The sequence below is a fragment of the Oncorhynchus mykiss genome, chromosome 7 (genome assembly GCF_013265735.2).
Source record: "Oncorhynchus mykiss isolate Arlee chromosome 7, USDA_OmykA_1.1, whole genome shotgun sequence".
Classification (NCBI taxonomy): Eukaryota; Metazoa; Chordata; class Actinopteri; order Salmoniformes; family Salmonidae; genus Oncorhynchus; species Oncorhynchus mykiss.
Window position 1 is genome coordinate 29,524,920 of NC_048571.1, and position 17,860 is coordinate 29,542,779.

The 17,860-nt window shown below is 39.3% G+C and overlaps 1 protein-coding gene across 2 annotated transcripts; it reads right to left on the reverse strand.

The window, feature by feature from the left end:
• Nucleotides 1–807: 807 nt before the first annotated feature.
• Nucleotides 808–14,775, reverse strand: LOC110527615 (zinc finger protein 664). 2 transcript variants are annotated; one of them, XM_036983128.1, is made up of 2 exons: nucleotides 14,074–14,773; nucleotides 808–3,991 (listed from the first exon to the last, which is right to left on the reverse strand). In XM_036983128.1, the coding sequence occupies exons 1-2, from the start codon at nucleotides 14,504–14,506 to the stop codon at nucleotides 3,015–3,017; spliced, it is 1,410 nt and encodes a 469-aa protein (XP_036839023.1). In that variant the 5' UTR covers nucleotides 14,507–14,773; the 3' UTR covers nucleotides 808–3,014. The 2 variants fall into 2 exon arrangements, with proteins under 2 accessions (XP_036839023.1, XP_036839025.1); XM_036983130.1 differs by lacking the exon at nucleotides 808–3,991 and adding an exon at nucleotides 12,685–12,842 and having other exon boundaries at nucleotides 14,074–14,775.
• Between the last annotated feature and the right edge of the window lie 3,085 nt (nucleotides 14,776–17,860).

Sequence of the window (17,860 nt, forward strand, 5' to 3'; positions counted from 1 at the left end):
GGATCCCCATTAGTTCCTGTCAAGGCAGCAGCTACTCTCCCTGGGGTTTATTATGGATCCCCATTAGTTCCTGCCAAGTAAGAAGTAAGGTCAGGGAGCGTGCCAGTCTGCCTGAACCGCCCCTTTCAAGCAAAAGGTATACATGATGGGTTATGAATTAACAGGTAGAAATGATTGGTTATGAACTAACAGGTATAAATTATGGGTTATGAATTAACACATCCCCTCCAGGCATTTCAATACATTCAGGATTTCTTATAGTGAGCATAACATGACAATACATGACATTAACAGTTTGAAGGGCGCAACTCATGTTATTCTGGTTAAACAGTGAGAGACTAGTTGATAAAGGAGTGGGGATTTTTTTTTACAATTAGGAAATAATATGTCATGTTTTACTCGTACCTCAGCCAGCATTGTGAATGGTTAGGAAATAATGTCATGTTTTACTGGTACCTCAGCCAGCATTGTGAATGGTTAGGAAATAATGTCATGTTTTACTCGTACCTCAGCCAGCATTGTGAATGGTTAGGAAATAATGTCATGTTTTACTCGTACCTCAGCCAGCATTGTGAATGGTTAGGAAATAATATGTCATGTTTTACTCGTACCTCAGCCAGCATTGTGAATGGTTAGGAAATAATATGTGCATGCACTATTTTGACAGAGTGGGAGATAAACTGACTTTATACTGTTTTTCATACTAAGATGGACCAAGATATGTGTTGCTTTTGCACATATTTGTTCTTTGGTTTAGCAAGACTCTGTTGATTGGTCGGTCATTGGGTTCATATATTTTACAATATGTTCAAATCAAATCAAGCTTTATTTATACAGCACATTTCAGACATGGATGCAACGCAATGGCTTCACAGGAAAAAAATGTATAAAAAACTATGAATATGAACAAATATTTGCCACAACAAACATAAGAGGATAAAAAAACAGAAGAATAAGAACTGAAAGACTAATGACCCTGAGAAAAATCCATTGATTAAAATATTAAACCCTAACGAGATGGACAAGCCAGCACAGGTGTAACACATTGACTAACGAGGTGTCACCAATCTGTGCACCCTACATGCTAACGAGCTAAAGTCCAACCTCAAAACATAAATGGAAAAACCAAAGCCAGTAACACCTTAAGACAACAAATATATCCTATATTTTTGTTGGACAAGTTTGCTCTCCACCAACAGAAAACAACTTTCATTTCTCATTATAATCAACTACAATGCTTCACCTTCTACAATATAAACATGGTGTCTACTGGCTGTCAACAATTAAAAACAAGAAAAAAACACTTATTTCTAAAAAAAAAATAATATACAATCTCATTTTTTTACTCGTTTTTCTTTCTTTAGAATCCTAAAACTCACAAGCTTCTAGACCTCTTCTTCCTAAAACTCACTAGCTTCTAGAACTCTCGTCCCGTCCCCTTGGAACTAGCCCAAACAAAACTCCATCTCCAATACGGAAAAAAGTGCAGTCAAGATAAATTGTGATCCATGGCAACGCACAGGCTAAATGCAAAACACAAAACATTTTGACTGCCCATGCTTGAGACAATCAGCAACCAAGTTGTTCTTATCACGGACATGTCTGATTTCAAGAGGAAACTCCTGCAATATCCCTAGTAACTTTCCACCTAACTGCAGAGCTTCTCTCTCTTTTCAGGGTTCACTAGATAGGTATGTTGTTGGATCGGGGTCCAGTCCCCAATATCATGCTCTAGTACATTTTGGTTGGCACATCTGAGAATGATCCCTGATATTCTAAAATCAAGATAACAATTCCAATATAATTGTACACAAAAATTGTTAGGTGGTTGCATAAATAATTCTGATTACTAAATGTTACATGAATTGTATATATGAAATATCAAAACCAAATGTACCCCTCTGTTAATATGTATTGACAATAATTAACTTAACTAAATGGTGAGGCATGGAATAATAAAACATGTATCTTTTGTCAGGCTGGACGTTTGAAATATGAGTAGATGATTCGAGTCATGCTTCTTCAGTAGTGGAATAAAGACAATTAGCATTTGAATGTTGTAAAGAAATACTGGAGTGATATCAATTTTATTAACAATTTGACAACAGGCCAATTTATTATACTGAGTCCATGTGTATAGGCTGCAAGTACATTGAAATTAAATTGTTTTCTTTTCAACTTTTGCATATTCTTATTTTTAACTACATTTTGCTAGGTGGGATAGCCCCAATGTCACAGTTTTAATAATGTGTCCAAATCAATAGTCCAAATGCAGAAAAAGTTTGTGATGAATTGAAATCCTAAACATAAAATGTACTATCTACCCAAACATCTGCCACAATAATCATATGAAGTATTTTCTTAAAAAAGCACCTTATAAATTGCACAAGCACCAAAAACGCTGTTGTTTTGACAAGTAGCAATAAATCACTGATATCGATTCGGGGGGAAATCAGGTTGTGCGTGCTGTTGACACAAACACAACTAAAAGAAAACACATGGAAATGGGAGATATCTTTCACCTCACTGGTTAGAGGACAACCTGCAGAAGACAGTCAGCTACAATTTGGGAGAGATGCATTTAAATTTAGGGGTCGAAAAACTAAGGAACACAACACTTACTTGTCATCAATCATCGATATGTTGAAATCAATTGTGCGATAGGATGGAGATGAGGTTGCACGTCCTGTTAAAACTAAAGTAGCAAAAACCACACGGAATCTGGGAATAATGTGTACATCACTGGTTAGAGGACAATTTGTAGAAAACAGCTCGTGTTGCATTTTGATTTAAGTGGCTCACCAACGTGGTGTGTAACAACTCTTTTTTTGTTAGTCACTTTTTGTTAAATCATATAAATAGTACTATTCCAATTCAGGCCTGGAGTTTTCCCCTGATGCTAATATCCATATCATGCTGAAATCAATACAACAGGGGACAAACATTTAGGGTTCTGCATTGTGACATGATTAAAATAATCCTTCTTCAATGTTAAAACATTCTTCATTGTGACATTATTTAATTGATATCATGAAACAATGTTTCTGATGTTTAATCATAGATCTTTTATCAGAGTATTTTTTCCCACATTGATCACAGCTATAACGTTTTTCTCCTGTGTGTATTCTCTGGTGTAAAGTCAGATGGCCAGATCTAGTAAAACTCTTCCCACATTGATCACAGCTATACGATTTTTCTCCTGTGTGTATTCTCTGGTGTAAAGTCAGATGGTCAGATCTAGTAAAACTCTTCCCACATTGATCACAGCTATACGGTTTCTCACCTGTGTGTGTTCTCTGGTGAAGAGTTAGCTGGCCAGATGTAGTAAAACTCTTCCCACATTGATCACAGCTATAAGGTTTCTCTCCTGTGTGTATTCTCTGGTGTAAAGTCAGCTGGCCAGATGAAATAAAACTCTTCCCACATTGATCACAGCTATAAGGTTTCTCTCCTGTGTGCATTCTCTGGTGTAAAGTCAGCTGGCCAGATGTAGTAAAACTCTTCCCACATTGATCACAGCTATAAGGTTTCTCTCCTGTGTGTATTCTCTGGTGTAAAGTCAGCTGGCCAGATGTAGAGAAACTCTTCCCACATTGATCACAGCTATAAGGTTTCTCTCCTGTGTGTGTTCTCTGGTGTACCATCAGGCTGTCTGGCCGAGTAAAACTCTTCCCACATTGATCACAGCTATGAGGTTTCTCTCCTGTGTGTGTTCTCTGGTGTATAGTCAGATGGCTAGATGCAGTAAAACTCTTACCACATTGATCACAGCCAAAACGTTTCTCTTCAGTGTGAATTCGTTGATGTATTTTAAGTTTTAATGAAGAGTTGAATCTTTTCCCACAGTCAGAGCAGCAGTTAGATTTCTTCCCTGTGGGTCTCTGCTGGTGTTTCTTGAGGAGTTCTGATGTGGAGAGACTCTTCTCTGCCTCGTCATCATCATGATTTTGTTGAGGATCCCCAGAGGATCCACGATTGTCCCGTCTCTCTCCTGTGTGAATGACAAAGTCAGACAAATGGTTAAAGGCCCACAACACATGAAGTTGTTCAACAATTGATGTCTGTTTAATTTGACAATTAAAACTTCTTCGGGATAGGGGGCAGCATTTTCACTTTTGAATAAATAGCGTGCCCAAATTAAACTACCTACTACTCATCCCCAGAATATAAGACATGCATATTATTAGTAGATTTGGATATAAAACACTCTGAAGTTTTTAAAACTGTTTGAATCATGTCTGAGTATAACAGAACTTATGTAGCAGGCAAAACCCAGAGGACAAACTATTCAGATTTTTTTTTTTTTTTGAGGTCACCCTCTTTTCTTCATTGGGAAACCAGATATCTAAGGGACTTGTTTGCAGTTCCTACCGCTTTCACTGGGTGTCACCAGTCTTTAGAAATTGGTTGAGGTTATTCCTTTGTGTAATGAAGAAGTACGGCCATCTTGAACAAGTGTCATGTCATGTGTACTGTTTAATAGTTGCGCAAGACCAGAAAGCACGCTTGAGTTTGTTGTCTTCCTGTATTGAACACAGATCATCCAGTCTTCAATTTGATCGATTATTTACGTTTAAAAAACCTAAAGTTGTATTACAAAGGTAGTTTGAAATGTTTTGGCAAAGTTTACAGGTAACTTGAGATATTTTGTAGTGACGTTAGTCAAGTTGGAACCAGTGTTTTTCTGGATCAAACGCTCCAAATAAATGGACATTTTGGATATATATGGACGGAATAAATCGAACAAAATGACCATTTGTGATGTTTATGGGACATATTGGAGTGCCAACAAAAGAAGCTTGTCAAAGGTAAGGCATGATTTATATTTATGTTCTGCGTTTTGTGTCGCGCCTGCAGGGTTGAAATATGCTACTCTCTCATTGTTTACTGTTGTGCTATCTTCAGATACTAGCATCAGATGCTTTCGCCGAAAAGCCTTTCTGAAATCTGACATGTTGGCTGGATTCGCAATGAGTGTAGCTTGAATTTGGCATGTGTGATTTAATGAAAGGTTGCTTTTTATAGTATTTTATTTGAATTTGGCACTCTGCATTTTCCCTAGCTATTGGCCAAGTGGGACGATTGCGTCCCACCTATCCCAGAGAATCAAGTTAGCAACAATAGTCATATTTTGTCTTGTAAGTTATTCACGTTGTTGAATCTCTAAGCAGTGTGCCAGACAACCTTTGGTCTCCAATATAGGCCCCTTTCTGGGTTTGCTAAAATTGCAGCACGAGGTCAATGCACACACAATTTGATTGCAGAAACTCCTCCCTGCTAATGAGGAAACCACTAGTTATGGATGTAATATATCTGCCTGGAGCAAAAATGGTAAGCGAAGATTTTAGTTTTTCACAATGTATTTTGAATATTACAGCGCGCTATCAGATCAAGATCAGGAGTGCTACTCAAGGAAACTCACATTAAGCCCTGTGTCTATTCACTAATTCGCCACCATGGGGGAAAACTCAGGGGAGTTCTCATAGGCTGACAGCAAAAATAGCCTCCATTTCCAGGTTGCTTATGAGTGCATTTCACATTACTTTGGATTATAATTGTAAGGCTCGTTTGAATCACCTGCTTAATATGTTTGTGTTATTGTCGCAAATCAACTGCTTTATACTTTAAAAAAAACTTCAACCAGTAAAATGCTCTTTGGCTAGCTTTTCTATCAGCCTGAAAATGAGGGTTTGTAAACTAAGTGTTAAACAAATTGGCCCATACCATCACCAAACAATAACATAGTAGAGGTCGACCGATTATGATTTTTCAAAACCGATTCCGATTATTGGAGGATCAAAAGAAGCCGATACCGATTGAAATCGGCCAATTGTATATATATTTGTAATAATGACAATTACAACAATACTGAATGAACACTTATTTTAACTTAATTTAATACATATATAAAATCAATTTGGTCTCAAATAAATTATGAAGCATGTTCCATTTGGTTTAAATAATGTGAAAACACAGTGTTGGAGAAGAAAGTAAAAGTGCAATATGTGCCAAAAGCTAAACGTTTAAGTTCCTTGCTCAGAACATGAGAACATATGAAAGCTGGTGGTTCCTTTAAACACAAGTCTTCAATATTCCCAGGTAAGAAGTTTTAGGTTGAGGTTATTATAGGAATTATAGAACTATTTCCCTCTATACCATTTGTATTTCATATATCTTTGACTATTGCATGCTCTTATAGGCACTATAGTATTGCCAGCCTAATCTTGGGAGTTGATAGGCTTGAAGTCATAAACAGAGCTGTGCTTCAAGCATTGCGAAGAGCTGCTGGCAAACGCAGGGAAGTGCTGTTTGAATGAATGCTTACGAGCCTGCTGCTGCCTACCACCACTCAGTCACCGCTCAGTCAGACTGCTCTATCAAATCATAGACTTAATTATAATAATAAACACAGAAATACGAGCCTTAGGTCATATTTAATTTAATATCGCTCTTCAACGACCCAAGGAGGGGTGGGGCCAAAAAGGTGTTGTACCTCTTTTTCCTAATTCAGGGAACAGTAATTGTAGTCATAAAGTTACACTCCGTTTCAGTCGGTCAACTTGAGGTACAACATACTATGGGGAAATACAATCATTCCCCATGCCGACCCAAACAGATACTAAATGAAACGGCCCATGCCAGACCACCCAGACCTGACCCCGCAAGATGCGTCAGTTTTGTAAATATATTCATTGTCTTTTGTTTGAAACACTCCTGTCAATATTGAGTAAGGACGCACACCTGATTACTCATATAGAAGTAGGATGAGTCTACCTGTCCTGCGCGTAAATGTAGGCCTATAAATGTGCTCATTTGGGGATGTCTTACAGTATTTCTGATTGTCTTAACGCACCACCACTAATGAGTTGTGGAGCTTCTCAAAGCACATTTTTTTCCACCTCAAACAGCAAGTAAACAAAGTGAACTGATTGCCCCCCATCTATCTTCAGAGGTTGTGCTGCTAGGTGACCTAAACTGGGACATGCTTAACACCACCGCCATCCTACAATTTAAGCTTGTTGCCCTCAATCTCATACAAATGATCAATGAATCTACCAGGTACAACCCCAAAGCCGTAAACACGGGCACCATCATAGATATCATCCTAACCAACTGGCCATCTAAATACACCTCTGCTGTTTTCAACCAAGATCTCAGCGATCACTGCCTCATTGCCTGTATCTGTAATGGGTCAGCGGTCAAACGACCTCCACTCATCACTGTCAAACGCTCCCTGAAACACTTCAGCGAGCAGGCCTTTCTAATCGACCTAGCCCGGGTATCCTGAAAGGATATTGACCTCATCCCGTCAGTAGAGGATGCCTAGTTATTCTTCAAAAATGCCTTCCTCGCCATCTTAAATAAGCATGCCCCATTCAAGAAATGTAGAACCAGGAACAGATATAGCCCTTGGTTCTCCCCAGACCAGACTTCCCCTAACTAGCACAAAAACATCCTGTGGCGTTCTACATTTGCATCGAACAGCTCCTGTGATATGCAACTTTTCAGGGAAGTTAGAAACCAATATTCACAGGCAGTTAGAAAAGCCAAGGCTAGGTTTTTAAAGTAGAAATTTGCTTCCTGCAACGCAAACACAAAAAAGTTCTGGGACACTGTAAAGTCCATGGAGAATAAGAGCACCTCCTCCCAGCTGCCCACTGCACTGAGGATAGGAAACTCTGTCAACACTGATAAATCCACTATAATTGAGAATTTCAATAAGCATTTTTCAACGGCTGGCCATACTTTCCACCTGGCTACCCCTACCCCGGTCAACAGCACTGCACACCCCACAGGAACTCGCCCAAGCCTTCCCCATTTATCCTTCTCCCAAATTCAGTCAGATGATGTTCTGAAAGAGCTGCAAAATCTGGACCGCTACAAATCAGCCAGGCTAGACAATCTGGATCCTTTCTTTCTAAAATTATCTGCCTGAAATTGTTGCAACCCCTATTACTAGCCTGTTCAACCTCTCTTTTGTGTTTGGCTGAGATTCCCAAAGATTGGAAAGCAGCTGCGGTCATCCCCCTCTTCAAAGGGGGGACACACTCTTGACCCAAACTGCTACAGACCTATATCTATCCTACCCGTCCTTTCTAAGTTAACAAACAGATTACTGACCATTTACAATCCCACCATACCTTCTCCACTATGCAATCTGGTTTCAGAGCTGGTCATGGGTGCACCTCAGCCACGCTCAAGGTCCTAAAAGTTATCTTCACCTCCATCGATAAGAAACAATACTGTGCAGCCATATTCATTGACCTGGCCAAGGCTTTCGACTCTGTCAATCACCACATCCTCATCAGCAGACTCAAAAGCCTCGGTTTCTCAAATGATTGCCTCGTCTGCTTCACCAACTACTTTTCCAATAGAGTTCAATGGGTAAAATCGGAGGGCCTGTTGTCCGGGCCTGATGCAGTCTATGGGGGTGCCACAAGGTTCAATTCTTGGGCCAACTCTTTTCTCTGTTGTGGTAGCAGAATCAGAATTAGTTAGGTAGCATTGATAAATAAGATGTTTTATTTACATAATAATGATTATGTGACATATTTGTCATTAGGATGTTCTCTTTTGGATAATACTGTTGGCAGTTGCATTTTCCTCTCTCTTCTCTAGGGCTTAGTCACTAGGGGCCCAGAGAGGGGAGAGGTCTGTCTTGTCTTCATATGTCAATGTAACTGTTAAACCATGTGATGCTATGAAGAATATCAGAAGGGGAGGAGGACAGAATGGAGGCTTGTCTTCTTATGGGAATGTGTCTGTAACTATTGTATGTCCCCTCTGAGGTTGCCCTTATCTTCATTTAGTATATGACCTAAGAGGCTCACTTTCTTTTCTGATCTTGTCCAGGAGGGAGTGTACTTGAGATGGGAGTATATAGAATTGACAATTGATATATGCCATTGGATGAGGTAATTGTTAGGTACTATGTTGTACCAATAACGAGATAGGAACTTTGTTTAGGAGACCAAACTGAATGATAGCATTAGCTATAAATTATCTGTCTATGGGATACTCCTCTTTCAAGTAAAAGGCACTTTGTGAAGTTCCTATTATCTGTGGTTTGTCATGTCGACTAGGGGGTGGATCTTTGCTATAAAAGATCTCAGTTGCCATTTTGTAAACACTCAGATAATTAATTTGTAGACACTGAATTGATCTGAGAGTCACAGGGCTATGGTTAAGCTCATATATAATTAAATATGGACTTTATAAAATAACTCTGACTTGTGTGTTGTTTGCTCTCTCAATGTTTAGTAATACAGGAAATTACCACGACACTGTTTACATCAATGATGTTGCTCTTGCTGCTGGTGAGTCTCTGATCCACCTCTACGCAGACGACACCATTCTGTATACTGGCCCTTCTTTGGACACTGTTAACTTCTTATGGTATTGGGGACGCTTGCGTCCCACTTGGCCAAAAACCAGGAGAAATGCAGCGCGGAAAATTCAAATAAAGATTTTAAAAAGGCTTTTCGGCAAAAGCATAAGAAGCTTTTATCTGATGATAGCACAACAGTAAACAAAGAGGGTAGCATATTTCAACCCTGCAGGCGCTACACAAAACGCAGAAATAAAATATAAAACATGCCTTACCTTTGATGAGCTTCTTTTGTTGGCACTCCAATATGTCCCATAAACATCACAATTGGCCCTTTTGTTTCGATTAATTCCGTCCATATATATCCAAAATGTCAATTTATTTGACGCGTTTGATCCAGAAAAAAACAGCTTCCAAAATGCGCAACGTTACAAAATATTTCAAAAGTTGCCGATAAACTTTGCCAAAATATTTCAAACTACTTTTGTAATACAACTTTAGGTATTTTTAAACGTTAATAATCGATCAAATTGAAGACGGGTCTATCTGTTTTCAATAGAGGACGAGAGGAAACTAACGCTACTTTTCAAGTCTTGGCCAACTCTCAACAGCGTTACCCTTTTCCAGGATGGCCCTACTTCTTCATTGCACAAATTAATAACCATAACCAAATTCCAAAGACTGGGGACATCCAGTGGAAGCGGTAGGAACTGAAAAGTTCCTAAGAAATATTGTTTGCCAATGAGAACTCAGTGAACAGACAGAGACCTAAAAAAAAAATCTGAACAGTTAGTCCTCTGGGTTTTGCCTGCTACATAAGTTCTGTTATACTCACAGACATGATTCAAACAGTTTTAGAAACTTCAGTGTTTTGTATCCAAATATAGTAATATGCATATCTTATATTCTTGGCATGAGTAGCAGGAAGTTGAAATTGGGCACGCTATTTATCCAAAAGTGAAAATGCTGCCCCCTATATCTTAAGAAGTTAACTACCCTCCAGACGAGCTTCAATGCCATACAACTCTCCTTCCGTAGCCTCCAACTGCTCTTAAATACAAGTAAAACTAAATGCATGCTCTTCAACCGATTGCTGCCTACACCTGCCCGTCCGCCCAGCATCACTACTCTGGACTAAAAGTCGAGCGATTAATCGGAATGGCCGATTAATCAGGGTAGATTTCAAGTTTTCATAACAATCGGAAATCTGTATTTTTTTTTACACCTTTATTTAACAAGGCAAGTCAGTTAAGAACACATTCTTATTTTCAATTACGGCCTAGGAATGGTGGGTTAACTGCCTTGTTCAGGGGCAGAACGACAGATTTTTATCTTGTCAGCTCGGGGATTCAATCTTGTAACCTTACAGTTAACTAGTCCAACGCTCTAACCACCTGCCTCTCATTGCACTCCACGAGGAGCCTGCCTGTTACGCGAATGCAGTAAGAAACCAAGGTAAGTTGCCAGCTAGCATTAAACTTCAATCATACTCACTAGTTAAACTAGTAATATCATCAACCATGTGTAGTTATCTACCGTGTCCTGCGTTGCATATAATCGATGCGGTGCACATGTGAGAAAAAGGACTGCCGTTGCTTCAACGAGTACCTAACCATAAACATCAATGCCTTTCTTAAAATCAATACACAAGTCTATATTTTTTAAACCTGCATATTTAGTTAATATTGCCTGCTAACATTAATTTCTTTTAACTAAGTTAATTGTGTCACTTCTCTTGCAACAGAGTCGGGGTATATACAGCAGTTTCGGCCGCCTGGCTCGTTGCGAACTGTGTGAAGACTATTTCTTCCTAAGACAGCCAGCCAACTTCGCCAAACGGGGGATGATTTAACAAAAGCACATTTGCGAAAAAAGCACAAACGTTGCACGACTGTACCTAACCATAAACACCAATGCCTTTCATATAATCAATACACAGAAGTATATATTTTTAAACCGGCATATTTAGCTAAAAGAAATCCAGGTTAGCAGGCAATATTAACCAGGTGAAATTTGGTCACGCGTTCATTGCACGCAGAGTCAGGGTATATGCAACAGTTTGGGCCGGCTTGCTCGTTGTGAATTTAATTGCCAGAATTTTACGTAATTATGGCATAACATTGAAGGTTGTACAATGTAACAGCAATATTTAGATTTATGGGTGCCACCCGTTAGATAAAATACGGAACCCTTTCGTATTTCACTGAAATAAAAATTGTTTTGTTTTCTAAATTATAGTTTCCGGATTCAACCATATTACTGACCAAAGGCTCCTATTTGTGTTTTATTATGTTATAATTAAGTCTATGATTTGATATCTGATGGAGCAGTCTGACTGAGTGATGGTAGGCAGCAGCAGGCTCGTAAGCATTCATTCAAACAGCACTTTTGTGCGATTTGCCAGCAGCTCTTCGCTGTGCTTCAAGCATTGAGCTGTTTATGACTTCAAGCCTATCAACTCCCGAGATTAGGCTGGTGTAACCGATGTGAAATGGCTAGCTAGTTAGCGGGGTGTGCGCTAATAGCGTTTCAAACGTCACTCGCTCTAAGACTTGGAGTAGTTGTTCCCCTTGCTCTGCAAGGGCCGCGGCTTTTGTGGAGTGATGGGTAACGATGCTTCAAGGGTGGCTGTTGTCGATGTGTTCCTGGTTCGAGCCCAGGTAGGGGCTCCCACTTAAAAAGATGAGAGAGGCCTGTCATTTTCATCATAGGTACACTTCAACTATGACAGACAAAATGAGATTTTTTTTCTCCAGAAAATCACATTGTAGGATTTTTTATGAATTTTTTGCAAATTATGGTGGAAAATAAGTATTTGGTCACCAAAAAAAACAATCAAGATTTCTGGCTCTCACAGACCTGTAACTTCTTCAAGAGGCTCCTCTGTACTCCACTTGTTACCTGTATTAATGGCACCTGTTTGAACTTGTTATCAGTATAAAAAGACACCTGTCCACAACCTCAAACAGTCACACTCCAAACTCCACTATGGCCAAGACCAAACAGCTGTCAAAGGACACCAAAAACAAAATCGTAGACCTGCACCAGGCTGGGAAGACTGAATCTGCAATAGGTAAGCAGCTTGGTTTGAAGAAATCAACTGTGGGACCAATTATTAGGAAATGGAAGACATACTAGACCACTCCCTCGATCTGGGGCTCCACGCAAGATCTCACCCCGTGGGGTCAAAATGATCACAAGAATGGTGAGCAAAAATCCCAGAACCACACGGGGGGACCTAGTGAATGACCTGCAGAGAGCTGGGACCAAAGTAACAAAGCCTACCATCATCAAGGGCATTGAAAATTAAACGTGGCTGGGTCTTTCATCATGACAATGATCCCAAACTCACCGCCCGGGCAACGAAGGAGTGACTTTGTAAGAAGCATTTCAAGGTCCTGGAGTGGGCTGGCCAGTCTCCAGATCTCAACCCCATAGAAAATCTTTGGAGGGAGTTGATGTTGCAAAGTGTTGCAAAGCAACAGCGCCAAAACATCACTGCTCTAGAGGAGATCTGCATGGAGGAATAGGCCAAAATACCAGCAACAGTGTGTGAAAACCTTGTGAAGACTTACAGAAAACGTTTGACCTCTGTCATTGCCAAAAAAGGTTATATAACAAAGTATTGAGATAAACTTTTGTTATTGACCAAATATTTATTTTCCACCATAATTTGCAAATAAATTCATTAAAAATCCTACAATGTGATTGTCTGGTTTTGTTCTCCTCATTTTGTCTGTCATAGTTGAAGTGTACCAATGATGAAAATTACCTCTCATCTTTTTAAGTGGGAGAACTTGCACAATTGGTGGCTGACTAAATACTTTTTTGCCCCACTGTATGAAGGCCAGCAGGACGAGGTGGTTGGGAAGAGTTTTTTCTTCTTCTAGTTAGGCTATATTGATGTAATGGCATGAAAAAAATAGCTGAATATTATACAATGACTTATCAACAGCTCTAACAATTTGACCCCCACAGGAAATCTACACTGGAAATTCTAGAATATACTATAGATCCTAGAAACCTGCTTAAACTATAATGTTGACCTCATGGATGGCCAGTCCTTGTATTCATAGTGTAGTGAATTCAGGGGGTAGCCCTGAGCTGAACTCAAACCTGGGTCCAGTGACTGTCAAGCCAACACCTTATAACTGTCTAAACTTCTTGACGAGGTCGCTAGGATTTGGGTTATGGTTGATACAATAGCTTTCTCTATGAATTTGAGAGTGGTTACATTTCTCCAGCCCCTATCCCTCAGATGTTAACCAAACAAAGTCTTTAGGCAGCCATTTTGTTTCTGTTCAAATCCTAGGTTATCCATTTAAAAAAGCCACGCAACAATCAATCTGCAGTTGAAACAATAACAAAGCTGTAATTCCACCACTGTTTTGCTAATAAGATGATGGATGGGGCTGGAGAAATGTAACTGGTCTCAAATTCATAGACAGACCTACGGATGCAAGGACTGACCATCCATGACATCAACATTATAGATTTAACCATGTTGAGGCTATACAGTGTTGGTTTACATTGGAGTAAAAAAAAGCTTATTTGGGGTTCTGATGGGGTACAACAGTTGAACTAAGCTGATGAGGCATGTGTTATATCCTTCAAGAATCAATGGCTTTAAATAAATAATTTAAAAGTCAAAATATTGATGTAGCAATTGCAGATTCCCCCTTTAACACCCCACATCAGTTCAACAACTGCAGAGTTTGTACCTCTGTTTTTAAGACAATACTTACTAGTGTTAACATCGTTAGAATCATTGGATGCTTTAAGATGGGTTTGGGAAACCGGGCCCAGATCTCCAACCTCCTCTTCTTCCTCCTCCTTTGTGGATGTAACAGTCATCTCCCCCTCTTTCAGTCCAAAAACTACATCCTCCTCTTCTTTTACTGTGAAATCCTCCTCTTCTTTTACTGTGAAATCCTCCACTTCTTTTACTGTGAAATCCTCCACTTCTTTTACTGTGAAATCCTCCTCTTTCACTCTGAAAGCGTCTTCCTCTTTCACTGAAACGTCTTTCTCTTCCTCTTTCACGGTAACAGCCTCACCCTCTACTTGTTTTTGTATTGTAACATCCTTCTCTTCCTCTTCCTCTTTCACGAGAGGTTCTTTCTCCGTCCAGCAGACCCCCTCTCCTTTAGCAGGAGGAAAGTAGCTTAGTGAACTCATGGTCGGAGATGTTAGCTAGCATTAGCGACTAGCCTAGTTCTAAGCTAACATAGCAAACCAGCTAGCTGACAAAATACGTAAATATCAAATTTAAATGGGCCAACAAGTACATACGACAGAAGTGTGTTTAATACACAGCGACTAATGTACACCAAACCAGTGTAAAGAGCGTGAATGTTGTAGCTATGTTTGCTAGAAAGCTACCGAGGTGTCTGACTAGCTGTTGAAGGAGCGTCCCGCCCCGTCCACTAGATTACACGTCACGCTGGCAGCGTCCCCTGAACCTAAGACGCACATCGCCATCTGCTGACTGGAGTGGGCAACGCAATTGAGGAACCAACGTTTTTTTTCTCATTTATTTCATAAAAGTTTATTATATTAAGTCGTTCAAAGAGAAGCATGTGTTGATTGATTCGTGTTTAATGAGTAAGAATTTAAAACGAACTTGTACACCCACTACATATTTGCATTGAACCACACTTCTGACATGGATAATTTTGACCCCAGAGGCATATCTTTTATCATAGCCAAAATGTGGTTTATTCAATTCTTCAAATTTTTCATGACTTTGTCAATCAACTTGTTCTTAATAAATCTAAATTATGTTTTAGTGTTTCTGTAGCAAAATGGACTTTTAACATAAATAGTCATATTAAACATTCATGAAAATACAAGTGTCTCACATGGGTCGAAAATCTAGAATCTTGCTAATCCAACTGCGTTGTCAGATTTAAAAAAGGATTTACTGCGAAAGAATACGATGCGATTATCTGAGCATAGAGTCCCATAAAAAAAAACTATTTCAACCAGCACAGGCGTAACAACATCACAAATTGCAATAAAATAAATTGTTTACCTTTGACGATCTTCCTCTGTTTGCAATCCCAATGCTCATTGTTACACAATGAATGGTCTTTTGTTTGATAAAATACATTTTTGTAGCCTAACACAAAATATTTTGTGAACAGCTTGTCGTGAATTCCATCTCATTCCATTTTCGACGACACATTCGATGTAAATACACACACTAAACGTGACTTTTTCAGTCATGTTTGGTTTCATTGCAATCAACTGGTTTGTTTGTAACACAACCAAACCTGATGGGTCATTTCGCGGGACGTATTGACTGAAAGAAACCGATTTGAAGACAAGTAATGACATCATTGTGCACCAATGATATGACCGCTGTTTTGTTGATTGACTGTATACTTATTTTCCACCATAATTTGCAAATAAATTCATTAAAAATCCTACATGTGATTTTCTGGATTTTTTTTCATCTCATTTTGTCTGTCATAGTTGAAGTGTATCTATGATGAAAATTACAGGCCTCTCATCTTTTTAAGTGGGAGAACTTGCACAATTGGTGGCTGACTAAATACTTTTTTGCCCCACTATCTGTTTATTATACCTGTTGCTACAGGGATCATATGTGAAACTATTCTAACTGAACATTTTCTTTCACAGTGACACTGACTCCGAATGGCAGCCCCCAGGGCCAAGGTGTCCATCCCCCACTGAAGCTGGTTCATCCAGCTCCTGCCACAAGTTGTGTTCATCTGCCCAAATGTATTTATGCAGGCATGGATGTGCCTCAGGGCCAAAAGGGCACAGCATGGAGGCGTCGCTGTGTTCTTTTCAAAATTAAGTCCCCCATCACCTCACCACATGCTTGGTGACCCTCTGCTTTACAGCAGAAAGAGACTGCTATGGCACCTGGCATCAGCAGCACAATATTGTGTAGAGGACTGGGGGTCTTCCAAATATTGAGTGTTATTTTGTAAATGTATTTTTTTTCATGTTTTTTCTCAATATTTTTGGGGGGTGTGTTAGAATAGTATTTTGTATATAGTTATTCCATTCAAAATGTATAACTTCACCAATTTGGCCACTTGGGTACATTTGGGCTACTTGTGTGGGACACTTCATGATAAATGTCATGTAGCACACTCATTTTGGAAGTTATCATTCTGAAACTATGCACAAGTACTGTTGCCCTCCTATATTTTTCACTGAAATTGTCCCCATCATCCTATCTGAATGTTTGTTTCGTCTTGTTCATTTTAAAGATACAACAATAAAAATGCATGTTTCTTTCATTGTTTTATTGAAACCAGATCTATTGTTCTCCTACATTTAATTCACATTAACACTCTGAAGTTTGTGTATTCTTTCAAATGAAACCAAGAATATGCATATCCTTGGTTCTAGGCCTGAGCTACAGGCAGTTAGATTTGGGTATGTCTTCAGGCAGAAATTGAAAAAAGTAGGGGGGTAGCTGTATTTTTTATTTTTTTTCCACCTTTGTTTAACCATGTAGGCTTGTTTTGAACAAGTTCACATTTACAACTGCGACCTGGCCAAGATAAAGCATCACAGTGTGAACAGACAGAGTTACACATGGAGTAAACAAGTCAATAACACAAAGGAAAAAAAGAGTCTATATACATTGTGTGCAAAAGGCATGAGGTAGGTGAATAATTACAATTTAGCAGATTAACACGAGTGATAAATTATCAGATGGTCATGTGCAGGTAGAGATACTGGTGTGCAAAAGAGCAGAAAAGTAAATAAATATAAACAGTATGGGGATGAGGTAGGTATATTGGGTGGGCTATTTACCGATGGACTATGTACAGCTGCAGGGATCGGTTAGCTGCTCAGATAGCAGATGTTTAAAGTTGGTGAGGGAGATAAAAGTCTCCAACTTCAACAATTTTTGCAATTCGTTCCAGTCACAGGCAGCAGAGAACTGGAAGGAAAGGTGGCCAAATGAGGTGTTGGCTTTAGGGATGATCAGTGAGATACACCTGCTGGAGCACGTGCTACAGGTGGGTGTTGCCATCGTGACCAGTGAACTGAGATAAGGCGGAGCTTTAGGTATTTGTTGTGAAATTGTTAGATATTACTGTACTGTTGGATCTAGGAACACAAGCATTTCACTACACTTGTAATAACATACAGTGCCTTGCGAAAGTATTCGGCCCCCTTGAACTTTGCGACCTTTTGCCACATTTCAGGCTTCAAACATAAAGATATAAAACTGCATTTTTTTGTGAAGAATCAACAACAAGTGGGCCACAATCATGAAGTGGAACAACATTTATTGGATATTTCAAACTTTTTTAACAAATCAAAAACTGAAAAATTGGGTGTGCAAAATTATTCAGCCCCTTTACTTTCAGTGCAGCAAACTCTCTCCAGAAGTTCAGTGAGGATCTCTGAATGATCCAATGATGACCTAAATGACTAATGATGATAAATACAATCCACCTGTCTGTAATCAAGTCTCCGTATAAATGCACCTGCAGTGTGATATTCTCAGAGGTCCGTTAAAAGCGCAGAGAGCATCAT